The sequence below is a fragment of the Glycine soja genome, chromosome 19 (genome assembly GCF_004193775.1).
Source record: "Glycine soja cultivar W05 chromosome 19, ASM419377v2, whole genome shotgun sequence".
In the NCBI taxonomy this organism is placed as follows: domain Eukaryota; kingdom Viridiplantae; phylum Streptophyta; class Magnoliopsida; order Fabales; family Fabaceae; genus Glycine; species Glycine soja.
In genome coordinates, this window is record NC_041020.1 from 32,713,742 (window position 1) to 32,739,945 (window position 26,204).

General features: G+C 31.2%; 1 protein-coding gene, 1 long non-coding RNA gene and 1 other non-coding gene across 3 annotated transcripts; 2 read left to right on the forward strand and 1 right to left on the reverse strand.

Annotated features, from left to right (window-relative positions):
- Positions 1 to 1,578: 1,578 nt before the first annotated feature.
- LOC114398753 lies at positions 1,579 to 4,050 on the forward strand. Its single transcript, XM_028360907.1, has 2 exons — positions 1,579 to 1,969; positions 3,605 to 4,050. The coding sequence occupies exons 1-2, from the start codon at positions 1,579 to 1,581 to the stop codon at positions 4,048 to 4,050; spliced, it is 837 nt and encodes a 278-aa protein (XP_028216708.1).
- Positions 4,051 to 20,448: 16,398 nt separating this feature from the next.
- LOC114399653 lies at positions 20,449 to 22,110 on the reverse strand. Its single transcript, XR_003663789.1, has 2 exons — positions 21,419 to 22,110; positions 20,449 to 20,710 (listed from the first exon to the last, which is right to left on the reverse strand). It is a non-coding gene; the product is annotated as an uncharacterized LOC114399653 (long non-coding RNA).
- A 2,679-nt stretch (positions 22,111 to 24,789) lies between these two features.
- TRNAS-UGA lies at positions 24,790 to 24,871 on the forward strand. Its single transcript has one exon. It is a non-coding gene; the product is annotated as a tRNA-Ser (tRNA).
- Positions 24,872 to 26,204: the final 1,333 nt, after the last annotated feature.

The window sequence follows — 26,204 nt, forward strand, 5'->3', positions numbered from 1 at the left end:
TATTTATCAAGCTCTATGGATCTAGGTATTCCTTAGAACCTCTTGATAATCTGACGTAATGTGTTTTGGTGCTCATTTGGTATTTTATGAGGTTTATTGAAAATTCACAACAAGTGGTATCAGAGTCACCATTATTGTTAGATTATTGGGTTCTAAAGTTGTTTGATATGTATTATATCTGGATTTTTTTTTTGGGTTATATGAACCCTAATTTTATTTTGGGGAGAAACTATTTTGATCAATAAAATTGTAAAACCCCTAAATTTATGTGTTATGACCATAAAATTTTTATCCTCTTTAGAATTAATAAAAGACCTCTACATTTGATTTACACGGTTGTAAATTTTTTTTTTTTTGCATTTGCTGGCATATTACTCTATTTGGGATAAAGGTTCTACGTATCTAGTGTTGGTAGTTAATACGTGGCATAATTTCATATATATATATATATATATATATATATATATATATATATATATATATATATATATATATATATATATATATATATATATATATATATATATATATTTTGTTTATATGAATCAGTAATAAGACAATGGTCTTTTGTCTTATATGAATAATTTTTTTTTAGCCAACTGTTTATTTTATGAAACGGTGATAAATTGTGACGGTGCATAATTAGTGTATCATGATGTTGTTTTTCAAACATTTACTGCTATCACAATTGGGTGCAAATTTAACCATTACAGATCCTTTCCATTTAATTGCGTGTCCAATAATTTTAATTAAATTGGTTGAACCATTATGTTGCCAAAGTAACCTATATTGTGTAAATTAATTTAATTAAATTGCATGGATGTTAGTATGAAATTATTTATGCGAATTGTGTCTGTCCCAAAGGAAGACACAATTTGGCCAAATAATAACATACCTGCGATGATAAATATGTGACAATTATTAAGTTTTTTTTTCATGAGAATAATAGTCGGTCCAAAGAAAGGCTATTATTTGTCAGAACTAATTCTCAATATTTGATCATTGCGTTGAGAGTACTAATTACAAATTAATTTCTTTGTCCAAAGACTAGAATTAATGTTGTGCTAGGTATCTTGTGATGGACCTGTTATAGGAAATATTTGCATGTCTTGTTATATATACTTTATATGACTTGCTTGATTATTTGTGAACATGTTTTTGTTTTGTTCTCTGTTTAGTTAATATTACCAATACTGCAAATGTTACTGTCCAAGTGAATTTTATCCCAATGTTGAATGGGACAAATTTTAAGGCCTGGAAGGAAGTCGTAGAAATTGTTCTTGGTTGTATGGATTTGGACTTGGCATTGAGGACGGAACAACCCATTTCCACTCCGGAAACCTCTAATGAGGTAAAAATTGAGAAGTGGGATCGGTCCAACCGAATGTGCCTTATGATCATGAAGTGCTCTATTCCAGAGGCGTTTCGGGACTCTATTTCTTAGGGTCAAAGTGCAAAGAAATTCCTTGAGAAAATTGAGCAATACTTTGCCAAAAATAAAAAGGCAGAACGAGTAACCTTTTGGCCAAACTCATCTCCATGAAGTATAAAGGCAAAGGAAACATAAGGGAGTACATTATGGAGATGTCCAATCTCGCATCAAAACTCAAGTCACTTAAGTTAGAGCTTGGTGAAGACCTGCTCGTGCACTTGGTTTTGATCTCGCTTCCTGCACACTTTGGGCAATTCAAAGTGAGCTATAACACTCAGAAGGACAAATGGCCCCTCAATGAGCTTATATCTCACTGTGTGCAAGAGGAGGAGAGACTACAGAGAGATAGGACTGAAAATGCTCACTTGACTTCGACCTCTCGGAATAAGAAAAGGAAGAAGACTAAGGGTGTTGCGGAAGGGACTTCTCAGCAAAAGAAGCAAAATAAGGATGAGGAATTTACCTGTTACTTCTGCAAGAAGTCGGGACACATGAAGAAAAAGTGTCCCAAGTATGTCGCATGGCGCGTGAAAAAAGGTAAATTTCTTAGTCTAGTTTGTTCAGAAGTTAATTTGACTTTTGTACCTAAAGATACTTGGTGGGTAGATTCTGGTGCTACTACTCACATAAGTATGACTATGTAGGGTTGCCTGTGGAGCCGACTACCAAGTGATGATGAAAGATTCATCTTTGTGGGTGATGGCAAGAAGGTTGCAGTGAAAGCTATTGGAACTTTTAGATTACAGTTAAAAACTGGATTTTATTTGGATTTATTTGAGACTTTTGTTGTACCGTCTTTTAGACGGAATTTGATTTCTATTTCTAGTTTGGACAAATTTGGGTTTTCTTGTTCATTTGAAAATAATAAAGTTAGTCTCTACCAAAATTCAAATATGGTTGGTTCTGGTTCTTTAATTGATAATCTTTACATGCTTGATGTTGCTAGTTTCTATAATGAAATACTGCAAATAAGTTCACATGGTACAAAACGAAAATTGAATGAGAATTCAGCCACCTTATGGCATAAGCGTTTAGGCCATATCTCTAAACAAAGAATTCAGAGACTTGTGTTGGATGAAATTCTTGACCCTTTGGATTTATCAGACTTTGAGGTCTGTATTGAATGCATAAAGGGAAAATGAACAAACATAAGGAAATTAGGTGCCGAAAGAGCCAAAGACGTCTTAGAACTAGTGCATACAGACATTTGTGATCCTTTTCCTACAACTTCTTGGAATGAACAACAATATTTCATTACGTTCATAGATGACTATTCTAGATACGGTTACCTATATTTGATACATGAGAAATCCCAATCCCTAGATGTTTTTAAGACTTTCAAGGTTGAGGTTGAACTTTAACTTGGAAAGAAAATTAAGGCTGTCAAATCTGACCGTGGTGGTGAGTACTATGGCAGATATGATGGATCAAGAGAACAACGTCCAGGACCTTTTGAACTTTTCCTCAAAGAGTGTGGCATTGTTCCGCAATACACTATGTCGGGCAAACCCAGCATGAATGGTGTAGCAGAACGGAGAAACTAAACTCTTAAGGATATGGTGAGAAGTATGATTAGTCATTCCTCTTTGCCAGAGTCACTTTGGGGAGAAGCCTTAAAGATCACGGTTTACATCCTTAATAGGGTGCCAAGTAAAGTAGTTAATAAAATCCCTTATGAACTTTGGACTGGTAAAAGGCCAAACATTAAAAATTTGCATATTTGGGGTTTTCCAGCTGAGGCACGGCCTTATAGGCCATATGAAAGAAAGTTGGACTCAAGAACAATTAACTGTTATTTTGTTGGCTATGTTGAACGCTCTCGGGGCTATAAATTTTACAATTCCACCTTAAGATCCTTTTTCGAGACGGGAAATACGAGATTTCTTGAGGAAGTTGAGTTTGGGAAGGAAGAGAACATAAGGAATGTTGTCTTTGAGGAAGAACCTGTTATTTACAATGATCAAGTCCTCGTACCTATTACTGTTCAAGACACAACTCCAGCAATAGAAGATAATGTTCAAACTATTGACATTGTTCCAGAACAAGACAACAATAAGGTTCTCCCTCAAATACCTTTAGAGCAACCTCAACAACCTCAAGAAGTGCCATTAAGGAGATCCATTAGAGAGAGGAGAAGTGCAATCTCAAATGATTATATTATATTTCTCCAAGAACATGAGGATGGTGTTGGTTTAACAAAGGATGATCCAATCAACTTCTGTCAAGCTATGCGCAGTTCTAACTCTCAAAAATGGATTGACGCCATGAAAGATGAGATGAAGTCTATGAATGACAATGAAGTTAAGGATCTAGTCGAATTGCCTGAAGGTGTGAAACCTATTGGTTGTAAATGGATATTTAAAACCAAGAAGGATTCAAAGGGTAATATCGAGAGATATAAGGCTCGTCTAGTTGCTAAAGGCTTTACTCAGAAGGAAGGCATTGACTATAAAGAAACCTTTTCTCCAGTATCTTCAAAGGATTCTTTTAGAACTATAATGGCACTAGTAGCTCATTTTGACTTAGAGCTACATCAGATGGATGTCAAGACTGCGTTTCTAAATGGTGACATTGAAGAAACGATTTATATGCTGCAACCAGAAAACTGTGTTAGGTGACTCAAAGTCCATGGTATGCAAACTAAAGAAATCCATCTATGGTCTCAAACAGGCTTCCCGTCAATGGTATTACAAGTTCCATCAAGTCATTATCTCATATGGTTTCGAGGCAAATGTAGTTGATGATTGTGTATATCATAAGTTCAGTGGGAGTAAATACATATTCTTGGTATTATATGTCGATGATATACTGCTTGCTAGCAGAGATGTAGGCTTCTTACAGGAGACCAAGAGATTTCTAACGAAAAATTTCGAAATGAAAGATCTTGGGGAAGCTTCTTTTGTGTTAGGTATTAAGATACTACGAGATCGCTCTCAAGGTATCCTAAGGTTGTCACAAGAGAGCTATATCGATAAAGTACTTGATAGATTCGACATGAAAGATAGTAAACCAGGAGATACCCCTATAGCTAAAGGAGACAAATTCAGTCTCAAACAATGCCCCAATAATGGCCTTGAAAGAACTAAGATGCAGAAGATCCCATATGCGTCAGTAGTAGGAAGTTTGATGTATGCTCAAGTTTGTACTCGTCCCGACATAGCATTTGTCGTAGGAGTTCTGGGCAGATACTTGAGTGATCCTAGATTACAGCATTGGAAGGCAGTGAAACACGTAATGCGTTACTTAAAGAGAACAAAAGGCTACATGCTCACTTATAAGAAATCTCACAATTTGGAGATCATCAGGTTCTCAGACTCTGATTTTGCTGGATGTCAAGACAGTAAATGCTCCACTTCTGGATACATATATATTTTGGTTGGAGGAGCTATCTCTTGGAAGTCTGCTAAACAGACTCTGGTAGCTTCTTCAACCATGGCTGCGGAGTTCATTGCTTGTTTTGAGGCATCTAATCACGGGATATGGTTGCAAAACTTTGTCACTAGTTTGCGTGTGATTGATGGCATTGAAAGACCATTGAAAATTTATTGTGACGATAAATCTGCAGTTCTTTACTCCCAAAACAATAGGAGTACAACCAAGTCAAAATTCATTGACATCAAGTTTCTGGTCGTGAAGGAAAGAGTTCAGAATAGGCAGATTTGCATAGAACATATAGGGACTGATTCCATGCTAGCTGACCCACTTACTAAAGGTTTGGTACCTAGAGTTTTTCATGAGCACACTGCTCATATGGGTGTAGTTCCTAATAGTACCTTAGTTTAGTGGGAGTCTCATTTATGTTTTATATCTGATGTTTTCCAAATATTTGTATTATTTGGATTTTCTGTAGAAATAAAATTGATGTTTATTTTGAGTTTGTTTTGTGTGCAATGTTTGTATTGCCTTTTGGATTGATCTCTATAAAGAATAAAGTTTGGGCTAGTTGGAAATAGACATGATTAAGATCACATTGTATGTAATTTCCATGCCGCTTATCCATATTTGATCTATGTCATCGAGTATGAGTAACAGTGGTGATCATTGTGGCTTAGTCAAGCTAAATTATGATGAAAACTGCAGTGATTTCCTGTTGCTATATGAGATGGACCAGATTGTATAAAAGGAGTATAAAAGTAAATAACATACAGTTGCACGTCTAAAGAATTTTGTGATATAAATGTCTAAGGTTAATATGAAGCCCAAGTGGGAGATTGTTAGGAATTTTATAATTCCTAATTAATTAATATGGGCTACATATTATATTATATTATAACATTTATATTAGTTATTTACATTTAAATGGGTTCAATATAAAGTGATCTATTTAAGTGAGTCCATTAGACTGCCAACAGATAATTGATATGGGCTTAATGAGCTGAAACCAGTTTGGCCCATTAAGGGATAATGAGAACCCTAATAGGTTTAAAACATAAGGCATGGTTATGGTCCCCAATATATCAAATCAACAAATAGTTTCTCTTCTCCCCATCTGAAGAGAAAACGAAGGTCCCATAAGGAAGAAAGTGATTTGGTTGAGGAAGGTCATTAAACTAATTGTTCGTGACCGCTATAAGACTTCGCTATGTGTTAATCAAGCTCTATGGATCTAGGTATTCCTTAAAACCTCTTGATAATATGACGTAATGTGTTTTGGTGCTCATTTGGTATTTTATAAGGTTTATTGAAAATTCCCAACAAGGTGTGATGAGGAATCTGATTGGTATCATTGAGGATTATATCTGAAGCTTGGGACTGGAAAATAGTTTTTCTCTCAGCTAGGTGTTGTAGTGCTGAGGAGACACCTTCTGTATTTTGCTTTTTACTCGTTCTCTATCACTATTTCATTCACTTGGTTATATTTAATTGTAAAGAGCTGAGTTGAGGAAAACATTGATGTAGGTTTCATGATTGCTGAATGCATTCAATTTTATTTTGTTATTTTCTAATCTTAACTCAATATTCATTTTGGCCTCTTTTCTCGCTTCAAATTTGTCGATCAAACTAGTTGCCAAAATTGAAGTGAAGAACCTCTGTATCTGTTTACATCAATTAGTTTGTTTTTGTCATGTTCCACTGTTCTAGAGTATTTACAACAACCTTACAATTAAATTAGATTCCTTATGTGTGTAATACTATACTATTCACAAAGTCTCTGATCAATGATTTGATATTTGTACCCTCCAATTATCTTACTATATTTATTTCATTACTTTAAAAATGAATTATTTTTGTTTTCACTATTTCATGAAAAATTTGGATAAGTTGTATTTCACAGGGTAATCACTAATCAATATTACTAGATTTATTCATTTCAGACATCTGGGGTGGATCTTGAGGAGGGATTTTTGCTTTATGAACCTCCAAGACGTGGTAAAACACTGATTGCCAAAGTTGTTGCCAATGTTGCATGAGCTAGTTACATTCATATTAGGGTTTGTCTAAATATTCCATCCTTTTTTATTAGTTTTGGTTTATAGAATGTTCCTTTGTTTAAAATAAATTTTTAAATGATTTAAATTTCTTTTATTGCATTGTTAGGGACCTGAACTTCTAAATAAATATGTTTGAGAAAGTGAGAGGGAAGTTCGGAAAAGAATTAGTCTAGCAACGACATGTACACCTTATATACTATTTTTTTGATGAGATTTGTGGTTATCTCTCCTTAAGAATGTTGGTTAACTCTAATATTTTATCATGACATGATCAATTGATTCAAATTCTGTAGACTAAAAAAATTCTTGTTTGGAATTATATTTCTTTGAATGAACTGTCCTTTACTACTATTACAATCTAATTGTAAAAAGTGCATTCATATTAGTTTATTTTTATTTTCTAGACATGGTATTTTATATAGGAACTTTGCTACCATTTTTTTTTTCGGAATCTAGATTGCAGAAGCAATGCTTAAGATTTTGCATGACTGTTATTTGCCTATTTCATTCTTGTTGCTTGAAGTTAATTTATGGATGACAAGATTTACCTTATGAAGTTCAGATGATAAGATTTAATAATACAATTGAATCTGTTGGAATATTGGTTCTTTCATCTAGTTGAATACATTTTGATCTAGTACCCTAGCATTAGGACTTCAATATAAGATACTGATGAAAAGGATCATTCTCAATTTAATATCAGCTTAACAGCTTTAGAACTTGATAGGTGTCCCCTAATATGAAATGATGTAAACAAATTTGCATAATCTCCTATTTGGTGTTTTAAAATCATTTATTTCTCTTAAAAGAAAAAGCTATTACTTTTCTTATCCTCCAACAGACCCAAGACATAGTAGAATGTCAAATTATGCTATAAATTAAACAAAATAAAAAGCATCATTATAAAATGAGCAAAAATATTTCTTGAATAGCATAATCTATATTTTTTTGTTTTTAAAACATTTATTTTTTTAGTAGCAACTCATTTTTTTCTTCTTATAGTCTGATATATATGGCTTTTTTTTTCAAAGGTGTATTCTAATGTGTATTCCAATTGACTTTTTAAGGTGACAATGTTGGGCCTACACATACTCTTGCCACCAGTTCTGAAATATGAAATTGTATCCCTGTTCAATCCACTAGTACTTTTGCTTTCAGGTACTCACTTTTTCTTATATTTAAGTATTTTATTTTCTTTATGGATTGGGATATTGATTCATACATCCATTATTTTCTTCTTGACAAAAATAAGAGCATTAACATTATTATCTCTATAGTTGCTGGCAAGGCTGTGATTGATTTACATACAACTATAAAAACAAAAATCAGCGATTGTTCAATAGCATAAATATGAATGATTGAGTAATTAATTAACATCTAAAGCTTTGTATCTCAGGGGAAGAAAGAGGACACCCTCGCTTTTGGTTGAAACTCTACGTGCCAGGCTTACCCAAATGCCCCTACTCTCTCTTCATGGAACTGCATGCAATGCTTGTAGGCTGATTGTGCCAATAGTGAATCAAGTATATAAGTTTACTTCTTCCAACCTCTCTTATCATACTTTTAACCCACTCTCATCATCACTAATTAACTTAACTTACATAAATATGTCCTCATGCATGTACCAGAAATTATTATATGGTTCACAAGTACCACGATATGACTAATTTTCATATAATATATAATTGAATTTAAAAAAAAAAAAAACTAGAGAATTGAGAAACTCACTATATATTATATAGAGATCAGTCACAATCATAGACATGTAATGATTTGAGACTATCTAATATAGTAATTTCTCTTACTAAGAATTTGTATAGATTAAGTTGAACATTGTGCAAGGAATTGATTGAACAAAACTATGTGTTTTGTTATCCAGTTTCTTCCAGGAGCATGCTTGGCTGCAGAAAAGAATTTAAGAGTCTTTCTTAAGCATGACAGAGTCTTTAGGCACAGCTGACACATTTCTCCTCGTTGCTGGCTTCTCCTTGGTTGCAACGCAGCTGACACATTTCTCCTCTTTGTTGGCTTCTCCTTGGTTGCAATCGTAGCAATCTATTTATTAGTGCCAGAAACCAAAGTCATTCAGCTCGAGGAGGTTGAGAAGTTGCTTCAAGATGGCTTCAGACCTTTTCCATCTGACAAGATGAACAACGAAATGAAGAAAAAGGAGGATGACACCAAGTAATTAAGAAGATCAAGAATAACATTAATGCTATAGGCATTTTTCTTCTTGTTCAACAAAAACATCATCTCTTCTTCTCTGCTGCAAATAATAAATGAAACTACATTATATTTTTTTGAATTTATTTTATTATGGTACATTATATTCATTTTATCTAGATGATAATAATAAAAATAATAATAATAATAATAATAATTTGAAAATGTAAAGCATTCCACTAGATAACGAGTCGTGTGATTTTTTTATTATGTGACTTTTACCTACAATTAAAGCTATGTATATGTTAATGATTTGCATGACAGTTTTTCAATAGTAGGTATAAGTTAATGACTTTTATCTACAGTTAGAATTTGTATGAACAATTTAATATTTTTACCTATAATTCGAGGTTATAGATATAAAGTTAATGCCTTTTACCTACGCACATTGTGAATTATATATAATGACAATCAAATGTAATTGTAGGTAAAAGTAAATCTGTTGGTAAAACCTCTACTTATATATTATAATTTGTCACTGTACACCCCTTCAAAGTTGACGGCCAAAATGTCCGTATGATAAAGTTTTTAATGCATTTACCTACGCATTTTTAACATCTAGTGATAGTTTTTATCCGTCAGCATAGATCAGTGAAACTTTTGAGATGGAAAATAATTGAAGACTTAATTATTATTAATTAAACTTTGTAGATGTTCATATGAGGATAAAATTATTTATTTAAATAAGGATTCATTTATTATAATATTTGAATTAATTTAAATCATTGAAATTTCTAAATTCTTATTTTATTGATATTTTAAAGTATATTTTTATTTTGAATTGTTATTATAACAAACAATGTTACAAAAATTGAACAAGTATAAATTGGTTCAATTGAACCATAATTTTTGGAGAAACCTCACTAAACCACTGGATCATATAAATTTATTGGTCAATAAATATTCAACAAATATAATATATATCTTATATTTAATTTTTTATTTATCTATATTGATTCATGTAGGTCGACCTAGGGTCCAATATCTTGGACTATATCAATCTGTATTTTAAAACATTGGATTTTCTAATCACATACTCCCTCGATCCAAACATAAATATAAGAAAAAAATATACTTTTGGATTTAAATATAACTAAATTTTAACTTTTTATCGTATTAAATGATATTATTATAAAAATATCCTTCAATTAATTATGATTCTAATTTCAATGACTTTTTTATTTTTGATATCAAAATTCAATAAAAAAATATTTTAAAAAAAAGTTCAATTTTTAAATATAATTAGTATATGATTAAATGATATTAACTAATTTTTTTAATTAACATAAATTTAATTATTTTTTTATATTTAGGTGTAAAGTAATACTTAATAAGTTTTATGCCAAACATATCACATCGTACATCGTATTAGTTTATAAATCTAATTAGAATATACTTACATTGTAGTATCATTTAAGAATAAATTATTTTGTATAATAAGATTGTTGGGTTCAAAAAATTATTTTAAAAGTAATATCTAAAACACTTTTTAATTTATTAATTATGTAAAAAATATTATACCGATAAAATATGAAAATTAAAATTCTCTAACTATATGGTAATAAATAATAATAATTTTTATACTATCCTATGTTTTAATTTTTAATAACAAAAGTATATTTTAAGTAGTTTTTTAATATCGTACGTGGTCAAATTGTAACAATTTTAGACATAAAATATATAAAAGTTGTACGTGGGCTGCTAGCTTGATGCTTAAAAAATTGAATTATAACCAAGTCCTTTCATCATTGTGATGGGAAGGTTAATTTTTTTTTATTACCACTTTAATTGCCAAGTAGGCAGATCTTTTCTGAAAATATCATCATCGTGTTTCAATAATAATAATAATAATAGTAATAACTTTGACCAAATTATTTCGTGAAATTTTAGTTGTAGTAGGAGCCTGGGCTGAGTTGGTATTGGTATGAAACGAAACACAACACCCCGGTAGCCTGTTATATTGGTTAAAATTATTTTATTGGATAGGATAAGAATAATAATAATAAATGATAAAAATATAAGTTGTAAGATAATTTTTTATTTTATATATGGTTTGATGAATAGTGAATAATTCAAATAAAATAATATAAAATTTTATTAAAATATCTTATATTAATTATCTTAATATAACTAATATCAAATTTATTGTGTTTATCAAAATAAAAAGAGATTAAAATAAAAAAAAAATTGGTGTTTTTTTAAATAATTACGTTGGTTAGTTATTATTATTTTTTTACTACAGAGATCTCTGTAGTAAAACAAGGATATATGTTTTTTTAATATTTTATACTTAAAACAAAAAGTTATTCCTTAATTTTTTTAAGAGATTTTGTCATATTCTCATTTGTTTGATTTGTGTTGTCTTTTTAATTTTTTCAAATCAAATATAAAATAAAAAAATTTATTCTATTTAATATTATAATTTTTAACGAATGAAACACATATTTTGTTAATAAAATTCTGATATGCAAAAATAATACTAATAAATGTAAAAGAAACCCTTTAGCAGTTGAGTCCATATGTCCAAGTGGTTAAGAAGACAGACTTGAAATCCAGCTCGCGCAGGTTTGAACCCAACTGTCGACGAAACTTTTTTTTTTTTGTTTTTTGTAAATACAAACCATAGATCCATGATCGTATCAAACGACCAGATGCAGCATCGTTTTTCACAGAAAATTATAGAAATAAATTATTTGAACAAGACATGTTATCTTTATTCATACATGTCAAAATTCAAAATTAAGTTACATTTATGATTAATGGATTAATCCATTCTTATGTATGTAAAAAAAAATGTACACTCTTATCTTATAAAATAGAACTAAATTCCAGCTCATTTGTTTAAGGAACTTAATTTTTAACTAAAGTTTAACTCATTTAATTCATTAATCGAATATTTAATTTAAGTTTAACTTATTTGATTAATTGTGTTCAATGAGTCAATTGTGAAATTGAGTATAGAACTATGATTTCTTGGTTTGATTCATTGGCAATCATAGTCAAATTTTAGGAATGGTATTAGGTAATATTGACCAAATGCAACCCATAATATTATTTGGTGGCTTGGAAATGGGAGTCAAGTTAGATTTTGGAATGATCTATGGGTTCCACAGAGGGGAAACTAATAAACCATGCACTTAGTAGTCTTTCTACTAACGAAAATTTGTCCTGTATTTTTATGTTGGCAATGAAGGCTTTTGGGACACACAAAATAAGAAAAATAAATGAAAAAAAATTGATTAGAATTCGTAGGCCTATGACAAATGAAGTGCTCTGCCAGCTTTGTGATGTACAAGCTAAATCATTCATCCACGCTTTGCGACATTGTAAGTGGGTTTTGGAGGTGGGGAATTTTTTATGGGATGGAGTCATGCCTCCCTTTTTATGAACAATGGTTTATTTGGATATGGATGGTGTAACATTCCAATTTTCATAAACTAGATTAAAAAGAATTGTTATTTATAAATAAATAGAATTTTAAAAATAATGATGAGATTTTATAAATAAATAAATAAGGAGATATAATTATTAATTAAAATAATGATTTGAGAGAAAATAAAAAAGGGTATTTTATTTATTTGTTTGATAGAGAATAAAATAAATTTTGTTTTTATAAAATAATAAATAATAAATAAATAAATAGAGTAAATAATAGGTCGAAAATGCCCCTAGCTATAAATAGCAACATGATACGGCCTCATAATTTCGTTTTTTCTCTCTTCTCCCAAGATCCTCTCTTTTACCCGCAGACCACCTAATCCGTCTCAGAAAAATGACGATCTCGGACTCATTTACCGTTGGATCGTCGTGAAATTTGAGCACCACGTTCGCAACCCAATTCCAAGCATTCTAACCGTTGGGAATTTTGATATTATGTCTGAGCTAAGAGAAATACCCCTCACATTGTAGCATTTTCCTTTCCCACAGAAACCCAGAGCTATCTCGGAAAAACTACGATCCCAGTTTCGTTAACCGTTGGATTTTCATGAAATTTGGATATGTTGTTCGAAATTCAATTTCGCACGCTTTTACCGTTGAGATTTGCTAGATAATATTTGTGGAGGGAGAAAAATAAATCGCATGATGACAGTACAAGGGGAGGTTTCAATCCATTCTCTGTCTCTTTGACGTTTGGGAACTCTATCGGAGCATTTAGAGGAAAAAAATTGGAGGAATCTCAGGGAACCGCTAGAGATGCTGCTATCGTTGGCTGAAGACACGTGAGCCCGCTTAGAGGTAAGGGATGAGTTATTCACAATTGGGGATTAGTGAGAACATGTGTAGGGATCCTTAGAGATATCAATTGGAATGGGTTTTGGGGTATTTTTGCAATTTTCATTTTATCCTTTTAATTATTACAATGAATTATATATGTTTGATGAATTAGTTGATGTCCCAATGAGAAATTGTTATGAAATTGATGTGTTTTTGTGTTGAGTGTGAACCCCTTAGAAAAGTTAAGCTCTTTTTATTAACATAAATTATATTTTAAATAATATTATTCAATGACTTATTTTATATAAATTATTATCTTGTTCTAATTTTTCTACGACAATGATCAACATGTTATGTGTATATAATTATTGTAATACTAGAATAATAAATTAAAGAAAATTGTAAGGTTAATGTCTATGGTAATTTCTTTTGACGTAATATTAAATTAATTGTTATAGAAATCCTTTGATAAAAAAACAATGTAGTTTAATTTACTATATACATATACATATATATGTTTTGTATCATACAAATATTATTATTGTGTGATGTGTATGAGTTATAAGGTGTAATAAGTTGTTATAATGATATTATGATATTATAGTGAAAATTGAGTAGTACAAAGTTGAATGTGTCAATTTGCGAGATACATGTAAAAATGAGATGATTGATGTAATGTTACGTGTAACATCCCAATTTTTCGTAAATAAATTTAAAAATCTTTTTAGTAAAAAATAAATAAATAAATAAATATAGAGTAAATAATAGACTGAGTACCCTAGGTATAAATAGTTATGTTAAGTCAGTTGCCTCCTTTTTTGCCTCATTTTCGTTTTTTCCCTTCTCTTCTCAAAACCCTTTCTTTTTCCCGCAGCCCACCAAACCTGTCTCAGAAAAATGATGATCTCGAACCTGTTCACCGTTGGATCGTTGTGAAATTTGAGTATCATGTTTGCAACCCAATTCCGAACATTCTCACCGTTGGGAATTTTAAAAACATATCTGAGCTTAGAGAAAAACCCTTCGTATTGTAGCATTTTAATTTCCCGTAGAAACTCAAAACTGTCTCGGTAAAACTACGATCCCGGTTTCGTTAGCCATTGGATTTTCATGAAATTTGGATATGTTGTTCGAAATTCAATTCCGCACGCTTCCACCATTGAGATTTGCGAGATAATATTCGTGAAGGGAAAAAAAGGAATCGCATGAAGATAGTACAAGTGGAGGTTTCAATCTCTTCTCCGTCTCTCTGACGTTTGAGAATTCTATCGGAGCAGTCGGATGAATAATTGAAAGAATTTCAGGGAACCACTAGAGATGTTGCTATCGCTGGCTGAAAACACGTGAGTCCGCTCAGAGGTAAGGGATGAGTTATTCACAGTTGGGGATTAGTGAGAACATGTGTAGGGATCCTTAGAAGATTAAATTAGGGTTTTATTTTGAGATGTTTATTAAATTGCAAATTTTCCTTTATGATTATAAATAAAATATTGATGTCCTAATGAAAATTTCTTGATAAATTGTGCTCTTGATATTTGTATATTTCGACCTATGATTTTGATATAATTGTGTAATATTATTTAAGGGGTTTTAGTCCTAATGTTGTGATAGTCTTTTATATAAATTGTTATATTGAGGATATGAAATGATGATTCAAATTGTGAGTATGTGATGAACTGTAGAAGAACATGTTGCTTTGAGATTATAATATTGTTATTGAGATTGAGTATAAGTGTAAAGTTCAACATGTGTTAATTTGTGAGATACGTGTAAACATGTGATGGTGAATTGTGATACTATGAGATGTGAAATTGTGAATGAGTTATAGTTGTGGATAAGTGTGTAGTTAACACTTGATGTGAAATTACTTGTGTTGTAAGCTATGAATTGTACAATAACCCGACCATCTTGAGAAAAGCGTTGATGCGTAGTGTTAAAGAGAAAATGTAGGTTTCCTATTTAGGAACCAGTGTTAAATCGTAGCGCAATTGTGTTGAACTTGTTTAAAACACGAGTGTAAGGTCGTGGGTATTATATAATTCATGAGCAGTGTCTGCATGTAAAAAAAATTATTTTAGGGGTTGGACCTGAATCAGGAGGGAGAGGCCCTGACGGACTCTTCGGAGTGTAGGCCTTGGGGGTCATCGAGTTTGAGTGCTCCTTTAAGCCTATGCTGATCCCATAAGGTTGGAGCATTCTCGCAAAACATTGTGACCCTGACTGGTCTCCCTATGATCTTACTTAGTGAGAGTGACCTGACAAACCCATTGTGTGGTGTGTCTTGTTATGTACTCCTAAGCGTCCCAGGGTGGTTTTTCACTGACATGGTACCACATTGCATATAGGATTGAGTCTTAGCATAACTATTGCATATGCTTGCTAATTGATGTGTTATTATATCTTGATCGAAGTGTGGGATTCTTGTGTAATGTGATTGATAATTGAAAAGTGAATTTTGAATGATGAAGTGGTGAAGTTACGTGAGCTATGTTTAAGCAAGTGGTATCTCATTTATATAATATGTATATTTAATTGTTTTGTTTCTCTATTAGTTAGGAATGTGATAACTCACTCCCTGTGTGTTGTTGTGTTTGGATCCTGTGATGATCTTGAATTTGTGTTCGGGGGAGCAGATGAATAGGTGGATGACTATGAAGAACCTCATGCTAGAGGACACGGGAACACGACGCTCTGATAGGATGTGACATTAGGATATAGATTCTATATTAATTGTATGAAGCTTAGACGACCTTGTTGAGTCGAGAATACTTTATTATTTATTTGGACAAGTTTGAATATGATGTAGAAGAAAATGAATGTGAGCCTTTTTCCCCTTTGAAAGACTTGTTTAAAAAAAATGTTTTAAAAATACTTTTAATTAATATTTGAATTTTTTTATTCCTTATTAGTATATATGTGAGGGGTAGAGGGTGTCACATTATGAGATGTTAAATTGTGGGCATGATAATTGATTGTGAATAAGTGTGTTTTACACTTGATGTGACAATAATTATATTGTGAGCTATGAATTATACAATAACCCGACCAGTGTTATCTTGAGAAAAGCGTTGATGCACAGTGTTTAAGAGAAAATGTAGGTTTCCTAGTTAGGAACCAGTGTTAAATTGTAGCGCAATCGTGTTAAACATGTTTGAAACATGAGTGTGAGGTCGTGGTATTGTATAATTCATGAGCAGTGTTTATAAATGAAATATGTGATGAATTATGGAACAATATGTTGCCTTGAGATTATAATATTATTATTGAGATTGAGTAAAAGTGTAAAGTAGAACATGTGTTGAATTGTGAGATATGTGAAAACATGTGATGGTGGATTGTGACATTATGAGATGTGAAATTGTGAATGAGTTTTGGTTGTGAATAAGTGTGTGATTAACTCTTGATGTGACATTATTTATGTTGTAAGTTGTGAATTGTACAATAACCCGACCAGTGTTATCTTGAGAAAAGTGTAAATGCGTAGTGTTAAAGAGAAAGTGTAGGTTTTCTATTTAGGAACCAGTGTTAAAGAGAAAGTGTAGGTTCCTATTTAAGAACCAGTGTTAAATTGTAGCGCAATATGTTGTACGTGCTTAAGACACGAGTGTGAAGTCGTGGGTATTGTATAATTCACTAGCAGTGTCTGTGTGTTAAAAGAATTTTAGGGGTTGGACCTGAATCAAGAGGGAGAGACCCTGACGGACTCTTCGGAGTGTAGGGTTTGGGGGTCACCGGGTTTGAGTGCTCCTTTAGCCTATGCTGATCCCATATGGTTGGAGCATTCTCGCAAAACATCGTGACCCTGACTGGTCTCCCTATGATCTTACTTAGTGAGAGTGACCTGACAAACTCATTGTGTGGTGTGTCTTGTTATGTACTCATAAGTGCCCCGGGGTGGTTTTTCACTGACATGGTACCACATTGCATGTAGGCTTGAGTCTTACCATAATTGTCTAATGCGCTTGCTAATTGTTTATTATAAAATTGAGGTGTTATTATGTCTTGATTAGAACGTGTGATTCTTGTGTAAGGTGATTGATGGATGAAAAGTGAATTTTGAATGACAAAGTGATGAAATAATGTGAGATATGCTAAGTAAATTGTATTTGGCTACTATATGTTGTTTTGTTTCTCTCTAGTAGTTAGAAATGTGATAACTCACTCCCGGTTTGCTGTTTGTGTTTGGATCTTGTGATGATCTTGAACCTTGTGTTCGGGGGAGCAGATGGCTAGGTGAAGTGCTTAAAGAAACCTTGTGTTGAAGGACGTTGGGACACAATGCTTTGATAGGATGTGACAGTGGGACATAAGTTTTATATTAAATGCATAATGTTAGTCTATTTTATTTTATCTCACTGATTTAACAAAATATTTTTGTAAATTTTGACGGCCTTGTTTCGAGCCGAATATATTTTTAATAAGTTTTAATTGATAATAGTAAAGTGAATGTGAACCTTTTACCCGTGTGAATTTGGTTACCGATATTTTTTTATATATTTTATTTATTTATATGTCGGGGTAGAGGGTGTCACAGATTGAGCATTTGAAACATCCAAGGGCCAGGAGTTTGTATCCTCTCTTATGCTTGACAGTTCCAATAGAAAAGATACACACAAAAAAGTGAATTGTATTAATTTTTTTAACACACTTCACTCTTAGGTTTATCTCTTTCCTATTGGAATTGTCCACTACTAGAGAGGATTTATACTCAAAGGTCATGGGTTTCCACATAGTGACCTTAGCTTTTCGGGATAGATCTTCATAGTAATTAGGGGTGCGTTAACAAATTCGTATTTCACCAGAAGATGTCTCTGATGGAGAACGTTGTGCACAATATTCAAGCACTTGCTTTGAACAAAAGTAGTATAGCTCTGTGTGCATGAATTATCGTAAAACTAGAAGAGAAATAATTAAAGAAAAGAGAAATATAATAGAAATAAAGTAGAATGTTGAGTTGTTTAGTTTTAGAGAAATATATGCTAGAAATAAAATGAAAAAAATATTGCAAGGTTATAGAAGTACCATTATATCCCTAACTGCACGTGTAGATTTTGAATGAAAATAATATCAAATGGTTGTGCCTCTCACCATCTGTGCTGCAGTCTTGTTCAATGTATTCATTCCTTTGCTGTAAGTGGTGGTGATTTGGAATGGAAGCATGTCAGACATGAAGGAAACCAGGTGGCAGACAAGCTGGCTAATCATGGTTTGTCTCTTATTGAGAATGTGAGAGTCTTTGACTCAGTTTTTTCTTTTTTTGTTGCAGCTGTTATAGCTGATGTAAGTTCTATTTGATTCTTGCATGGGTTTTAATCTAGTCTCTGGGCGTTTCACCCCTTGCATTCACAAAAAAAATAAAAATAATAGTGGTATTGCAAGTAGCCTTTGTTCCCTCGTTTTGTTGAAAGTAACCATTTTTTGCTAACACTGATGTAAGAAGTTGTAGTAATAATAATGAAAAATTGTAAAAGCAAAATTATAAAAACATGAAATTGAAACATGGTATTTCTAAAGTCAACCGTGATCAACACCGTTGTTTCAGCTTCTTTTTGTAATTTTCACCAAAAAAAAGCTTAGTTTTGTAATCATAACTTTACCGTTGCATAATTAATTTTTGAGTAAATATATTTATCAATTAAAATTATTAAAACCAATCAATCAATATTGGTTGTAGGCAAAATAATTAGTTTTGTTTCTAGGATTATATTAATGCTAAGGAAAAATAAACACGTGAGGCAGAATAGAGATAGAAGAATAACAACTACAAATTTAATACTGTTTTTTTTTTTTTTGGTTAACTCAACAAAGAAATGTGTATATATATTTCAAGAAGGTACAGAAAATACCAGCATGACAATTGTAACAGAAAAGATAGATACATAAGCAGATCCGGTTACTGCATATTTACCCCAATATGAGAAAATATTAAGTAACCCCACTGCTACCTAACCCAAAAAGCACCAACACCCTCCACTATCAGTAAACATAGATTCACATGCAGCACTGTGTCCACTCATACATATATAAGAATACTATTCACTGCTCCATGCCTCCATCAATATAGACCCGCCACGCCACGCCCCACAGTATCAGCTAGATGTCACCAATACACGATGCTATGCATGCTGCAGGGTTACTATACCATTGCACAAAAGAAAATTTGAATTTCTGAATAGAATCATGCATACACAACCAGCACAAGAACCTGACTTCATGCAACAATGTTGCTCTATCCATCACAGCGCGTTTATAAATGCTCGCATTCCTCGACTTCCAAACTGAGAACATAACTGAAGCCCAAATCACTCACCAAATATCTTGTTCAGTTGAATTCCTTCCTAGCCCGAAATGCAGCCAACAGTGGCTCTTGAGAGAGCTCGGACATACAATAGCGAAAACAGGTGGCATCCAAGAGTAGCATGAAGACCAAATATCCGAGGCTAAAGGAGAAGAAATAAAAATGTGATTCAAGGATTCAATATGATGATTACAAAAAGGGCATAGCAATTCAGTAGGATTCACAATTATATTTCTCCTTGCTAAGTTAGCTTTCGATGGCAACCTATCTCGCAGGGCCCTCCAAATCAAGCACTTCACTTTATTTGGCACTTGTAAATTCCACACTAGAGGAAATAAATTTTCCCCCTCCTCCAATGCAACCTCATTGGGTAGCCCTTTATATGCAGAGGCTGTAGAATAAAGACCCGACCAGCACCCACTCCAAGGCCAAGAATCCTCTGCATTTCTATGGACTTGCACCGTGATCAACAAATCATTAAGCTGGTCAATAAGATCAAGTTCCCATTGAAAATGTTGTCTTCTCCAAATGAGATCCCAAAACTACCTCTCATCCCTCCAGGAATAAGACTTTCATCCCTTTGGATCTAGTAAGAAAATGTTTTCTTTCGATACATTGGCACTGGGGGCAATTGACAGAGTCCGAATTGTCTTGCAAAAAGCTGAGGTTGGTAAGGATAGAATCGAATATCCTTTGGAGTAATACCAGCAAAAATTATATCCTAAGTAAGAAAAACACTTCAAATTTCGATTAGCTCTGATTGTTGACCAAGAATCTCGTATAGGAATCTTTGCTTTAACCATGATTGTCCAGTCAATTGGGAATTCAGGAAAGGAGTTAAACCACTATTGAAATGCTCGAATTGAAGAAATGCTTTAATGTACTTGCTATAACACTCACAAGTATAAAACTCCTTGCTGGGTGTCAGGAAAATCAATTGAGCTGCTTCAATCTTGAGTTCGATGTCATCTGGAATCTCTCTTTCGAGAGTTATATGATTGGCCAAAATCGCATTTAACAAAAGTATAACAAGCCACAAAGGGCCAACTATATGTTCCATTTTCCCAAGGGTATCCATGATTTCGACAGCCTCATCCATTACCTTAAACACTGAAACCAAGAGAAATTTACTAAGACATATATTTTCTCCAAAATGAAGAGCCTGTGCTAAGTTGTAGCAATACATGGGAATTTGAAGAGATCGAGTACAAAGCAAGTGTGAAGAAACCCAATACATCAAGAAAGCAATATATGTTCTTCATCAGACACTTCTCTAGTCTCTTTGGCATTCTTTTTGATAAATCTGCCATAAGACTTGACACTCCAATCGATTTAAACTTCACTTCTTTCTATTTGATCCTCGAATAAATCAAGGGCATAAGTTTTCCCTAAAGGCTTGAGACCAGTAATAGCAGCTATATCCACTAAAAGTTGGTGAAACTGGATCGTAAGGTAGTTCTAAGGCATGTAGACTTTGATTCCAGAACAGAAAAGATGTCATTAACATAGGCATATCTAAGCTAACCACATCATACTTGCTCAACTAAATCAAGTCATAAATGCCTATATTCTTCTTGTGTTTAGCTTTTTGTGCTTCCAAAAGTTTTTAACAGTCTTTCTGTCTTTTGGGGGAGAAGCTCTGAAAATCCCACTTTTTTCTTTCAAAAAATCACTCCTAATGGTAGTATCTTTATGAATTATAGGGTGTTCTCCATCATGTGTTGGGAACCAACTTTTAATGGACTCTAAATCCACCTGTGGACAATAAGGACATTCAAAACATATGTTTTTATTGTTAAGAGAAGCTGGAATTAGTACCTGTGTTTCGCATACTTTTTGCGTTCCTCTTCATGACCAGGAATAAGTATTAATTCAAAGCCCCTTTCTCTCTGCGTCGTTGATAGCAACGCTGCTATGACTCAAGTGTAGGATAAACAGCATGGGCACCAACTTCAGGATATTCCACCACTCACTCCACTAATTCTGTTATTGCCCCAAAATACCTTTCTGTTATAACAAACTTCATCTCACTCTGTAATTAGGATATTTTCCTTTCTGTTATGGCCATTTGGAATGCCATATATTATCTTTTGTTGAAATCATTATAAATATGGCAGTAATGAAATAAGAAGGAAGGAAGAATTACGAAGGTAACCATTAGTGTAGTTTAGCATAGCTAGCTTTGTCCTCTGTTCGTAACAGTCGTCACTGTAGATGCTGGGATTTGGGTGCTCCTATCAGTGTTGGTGGAAGCATCTTGTTGCTCCATGGAAGGGCTTTGTTGATAAGAGGATGCCATTGAGTAGAAAGAAGATGAACGGAGAGAAGTTTTCTCTGCAGTAAAGCAAACAATGGCAAGGAGAATGATGGGGAAGAAGATGAATAGTAACAGCGAGATTGTGAAGAAAGCAAAGAAGAAGAATGAGAGAATGGAAACGGTTAATATAAGTCATCAAAGATAATTTCAAAATGCACTAAGTGTAAACTAATAAGGAGATAAGATTTGACGTGATTAGTGGAGATATACAGATATAGGCTTATGTGTATAATCATTTGGCCTCAATTAGCGTAAAAATTGTTGCACAGTTGAACATGTTCTCGAAGCTTTAATGGGTATAAATGTTGCAATATAGGAAGTTACAACAATACCCTTAAACAAATTTGATGCATAAATATTATGTTATCCAGAATAAATATTCGAACACACTATCTTTGGGGCATACGTTATCTCTGTTATGAGAAATTTCTAAGTGTGAGAGCTTAGACGAATTTCAATATATACCATTTCCATGATGAGAAATATAACCATGTTCAGATTAGACTAAAATATTTAGTGGGAGTCGAGAATGTCAAAATGGTTATCAAAATAATAAATTTCGATGAGGCTGAAATGTCAATGAAATGCATTAAGCACGTGAAAAAAAAAGAGCTCAAAAAGAAATTTCTATAATTTGATTGTTAGTGGTAGAAGTTTATAGATTAAGACACCTGAAAATCATTTAGTCGAAAATCTTACTTTTAATGAATCTTCGTTTCGTTTAATTTTATGTATCTTTTTAAATTTTTTAGTCTTACTAATTTTCATTTTTTTTTAAACTTTATTTTTATTCAATTTTCTTTGTTTGTTATTATCAAATTCATGAAAGATTGCATGATTAGAAGTATTATTGAAAATTATTACTATCAAAAAACACTATTACAAAAGATTATTGTCATAGAAATTGTTAGAGAAACTATTTATATAAATCCTTTTATTATGGATATCACTATTGAGATTATTATTACTATTTTCATCATCACTTAAATAATTTTTTTAAGTTGAAAATTATAATTACTTGTATGACTAAAAAGAATTTATAATAAAAATGGATTTTATGTATCGTTTTTAAAGATTTATTTGTTAATAGAATCACAAGTAAAATTGACTTCTTAAAAATATAAAATATTTTTGAAAACCTATTTATGATTTTCACGGTTAATAAAAGAATAATTTAATCTTTTATGATTTGGAATTAAATTTTGCTCTGATGGGTTTGGAAGTAAGAGATTTCTTACCAAAAAAAAGCACTCCATAAGTTGTGGTGATTTTTAACCCCCACAAAATTATGTTTTGATTTTTTTTTAATTTTTTTACAATTTGTGTCGATTTTTAACCTTTAAAAATTACATTTTAAAATTTAAATTAAAAAATTTCACATAAGTTTGGATTCATCCAAAACAAGTTTCAACTCAAAAAGTCACATATTTTAATTTTACAAGGATGAAAAATAAATAAAAAATTTACAATAACTAAAAATAAATTTTAAATATTTTGCAGTGGAAAACATACTTTAACCTAATATAAATAAATATATATTACGAGAAAAACTTAAATGAGTGTCACAAATCACAATACATATTATTTTACTTAACATATATGGATTAAATCTCTTAGCTTGTGTTGCGGTTACTCGTTATTTTGCTTATTTTATTTTTTAGTTGTGTTGATGTCAGTCCAATCAAAATTAATCTTCCATTACTTGAATTTATATACAAAACTTGCGTTTAGACATTTACAAAATTTTGATGTTTAATTTATTTTTTCTCAATCAACTCTACATAAAAAATATTAAAATTGCTCTAGAGTCATATTTAATGATTATTAGAATTATGATTTCATAAGTATTTATTGTCCAACATGTAAACTTTAAAAATAATAAAATATATATAGAAAAAGTCTCTTATTTAATAGTAATTTATATACTTGGTCACCGCAACTAAAATCGTCTACTCTGTCAGTGCTTAAGAGGATTATGCTGTTAAAATATGTGATGCTATCATGTATAGGTACTTCATCAGCTATTGAAAATCTCTTTTTTTCACTTATCACTTATGTGTTTATGTTACAACAATATATGTTTTTCATCTCCTTTTATTTTTCAAGTTGAACACTTTTTTTAAACACTTTTTATCCACAACAATCAAAGATACTATGAAAGGGTTTTTAATAACTCCCCCATCATGTTTAATCAATCGCTCTAACTCAAGTTAAATACTTTGAATTAACAAATGACCCCCTTGCTTTATAGTTTATATTCAAGCAATTTATCAGGATTTTCAAAAAATGAAGTATAAATATTCAACTTCACTTTTGCAACTATTTTAGCTGTAAAAAATTATACATGTCCTCTTACTTATCCATTAATGAGATATTTATACTGTTCATACTTACCAGAAAGAAAAGAAGAGAACCAAATGTTCCACTTCTTTAATAGCATGATAACTAACAATTTGAAATGAAAAAATCATATTCAACCTAGCAACTTGGAGCAGTAATGTTCTAAAAACAAGTTTTTATTTTCACTCTTGATAAAGATAGGCTCATGACTACTCTAATTCCTTTTAAGATAAGTATGAAATATATGACAAAAAAAAAAAAATTGTAACAACTTGATTCCATCACTGTGATGGGAAAGTTTATTATCAGTTTAATTGCCAAGTTCGGGCATCTTATGAAAATATCATCATCCGGTTTCAATAAAAAACATAACTTTGAGCAAATTATTTTATGAAATTTCAATTATAGTAGGAGCTTGGGGTGAGTTGGTATGAAGTAATCGAAGTATGACATCTTGTATTTTCAAATTCTGATACTTGTGTTACAATTAAAATATATTATCTATTTTGTAATAGACATTTAATAACAAATTGTCGATATGTCCGAGTGGTTAAGGAGACAGACTTGAAATCTGTTGGGCTACGCCCGCGCAGGTTCGAACCCTGCTGTCGACGAAACTTCTTTTTGTTTCTTAAAAGCCAACACGAACTATTTAGCATGTGTTATATGATTATCCCAAGTATGAAAATACAGAGACATAAATATTGTCAAAAGATGTCACAAATTTTACTTTTTTTTATTCAATTACCTTCACAATTTTATTTTAAATGTGATTATCTTTATTTAATGAAGATGAACTATTAATCAACTCTTATTAAGAATATGTTTGAAATAAGAATAATCAAAATAAGATTAACATATTAAATATAATATTTAACTTATGATATTCATTTGATATCATTTGTTTAAGTATGAAAATAGACATATACAAAGGAATGTGAAAAATTTTACTTTAATTTTATTTTATGTATTTAGATAATGTTATAACTTTATCTTGAGTCTTTTTGTAAGTGGTCATATGCATTACCTAATATAAATAGAAATTGAATAGTTCAAAAAAATTATACTTTTAAATTAAAAAATGGAGGATATTTTGATTAAAAAGAATTTAACATCATTCATATAAACTTTATATAAATTAAATTTAAATAAAAATATTAAAGAGTCTAAACATAAAAAAATCATAATTATAAATAAACATGAACATTATTTATATAAAAGTTATATAAATCATCAAAATAATATACAAAAATATATATTAAATTTAAATATAAATATTTAACAATCTCTTAACATGAAAAATCCAATGACTATAGAAAAAATAATACCCAAATGAATTTGTAGTGGATACCCATGCGACAAATGAATATAAATATAAATTAACACAATATAAATATAATATATAACAGATTAAAATAATATAATTTTTGAGTAAAAACAATATTATATTTTGTATATAATTTTATTTAATATATTGACATATAGATATCAATGTCCAGAAGAAAAATAAATTTGTCTAGATCAAAATCATGAATATTTAGGTTAAAAGATAATAACTAAATCAATAATTATTTGCTTAGAAATTAACTTTACAAACTAATTTATGCGGAGAAAAGGAAAGTGCCTAATTTATTTATTTTTTATGTAATTAAATACATATTAATTATGTAAAAGAAACTTTAATTTTGATTGAAAAAACCTTAGGTAAAAAAGTTTATCACTAAACAGTGTAAATTTGTTTATTTGTTTTTTATATTTTATATGATAAGTTAAGGGTAAATTCTTTCCACACTTTCATGCAAATATTCATCTTCATTTGTTATGTTTTTTCATACTTTCTATGCTCATAAAATAAAATATTTAATAAATTATTTTAATCAGAAAAGAGACATTCATAAAAATTATATTTAAATTAAAATTATTATAATAAAATAATATAATTCTACC

Coding starts and splice junctions, on each gene's coding strand:
- LOC114398753 (XM_028360907.1), top strand. CDS start 1,579: ATGGAGATGTCCAATCTCGCATCAAAACTCAAGTCACTTAAGTTAGAG. Junction 1,970..3,604: donor CGCATGGCGCGTGAAAAAAG/GTAAATTTCTTA, acceptor TATTTCTCCAAG/AACATGAGGATGGTGTTGGT.